At 68.9% G+C, this 1,019-nt stretch overlaps 1 protein-coding gene across 1 annotated transcript in view; it reads right to left on the bottom strand.

Annotated features, from left to right (window-relative positions):
* The window catches only part of LOC110404571 (leucine-rich repeat-containing protein 51-like), a 4,443-nt gene continuing 3,424 nt past the window's right edge, over positions 1-1,019 (bottom strand). Inside the window, exons 2-4 of the mRNA XM_021409019.1 lie at positions 864-1,016; positions 617-765; positions 1-523 (exon numbers count right to left, since the gene is read on the bottom strand). Coding sequence (XP_021264694.1) covers positions 391-523; positions 617-765; positions 864-1,016 — 435 coding nt within the window. The 3' untranslated portion in view covers positions 1-390. The remainder of the gene's footprint in view (positions 524-616; positions 766-863; positions 1,017-1,019) is intronic.

Here is a 1,019-nt window from a genome sequence, read left to right as displayed (position 1 = left end):
GGGGGGTGAGGGGCTCCTGTTTGAGGACGGTTCTTTGCTGCGTGCTCTGTTGTTTGGGATTTGCTCTGCCCCTACAAACTTTCTGGGACCCCCTGCACCCGCTGCTCCTCGTGCTGCCCAAGCACCGGGGGGTGCTGCCAAAAAGACCAAGCCCACCCCCCCTCCCTCCGCCCCTGTGAGCCCTCCTGTCTGACTCAGCACAGCTCCAGGATGGGCACGGGCTGTACTGACAGGTGACGGTGGTGTGGCTGTCCTGGGGGCTCCCAGGAAGCTGCTGTGCTGCAGGGGAGACGCTCTGGGGGCTGTGCCCCAAAAGGCAGAATCCTGTGGGTGGGTGCCATGGGGCAGCCCCACAGCGGGGCTGGGTGCCCCCCTCTTTGCTCCTACCTGTCACGCCGAAGCTCGGTGTGGCCGGGGCCGGGTGTGTGTGTGTCCCCACAGGGCCACCTCGCTGCGCTCCTGCTGGGTCACAGCGCTGAAATCCAAGGTGCTGAGCTGGGGCAGCAGGGCCAGCACGTAGCGCCTGCGGGGGGGGGAGGGGGGGGAATCAGTGGAGCAGGCAGCCTAGCGTTGGGGTTGGGGGGGAGGATGGGTCCCACCTGCAGCCCCCTGCTACCTGTAGCCCCTCTCTTCCTCCATGGGGTTCCCATACAATGTCAGGCGGCGCAGCCGGGCCAGGGCTGCCAGTTTGTCCACCTCGCTCAGGCAGCTGACTGCGTTCCCGTGCAGGTGGAGGCTCTGCAGCCCCCCCAGCGTGGCCAGCACCTGGCGGGGAGGGGGGTGGGGGAGGCACAGCTCAGGCTCTGGCCCCACAGCCCCCACCATGGGGCTGGGCACTTCGTCCCCTCCCCAGCCCCGCTCACCGGGTCTATGGCAGTCAGGCGGTTGAAGGAAAGGTCGAGCCAGCGGAGCTGGGTGGGGGCAGCCAGGAGCCGCTGCAGGGCGGGGGGCAGCCCCCCCAGGCTGCTGAGCCCGGTGTAGGGCAGGCGCAGGGCCAGAGTGGGAGAGGGGCTGCCCTC

This window comes from Numida meleagris, chromosome 1, assembly GCF_002078875.1.
Source record: "Numida meleagris isolate 19003 breed g44 Domestic line chromosome 1, NumMel1.0, whole genome shotgun sequence".
NCBI classification, from domain to species: Eukaryota; Metazoa; Chordata; class Aves; order Galliformes; family Numididae; genus Numida; species Numida meleagris.
This window is presented reverse-complemented; position numbering and strand designations above follow the sequence as displayed.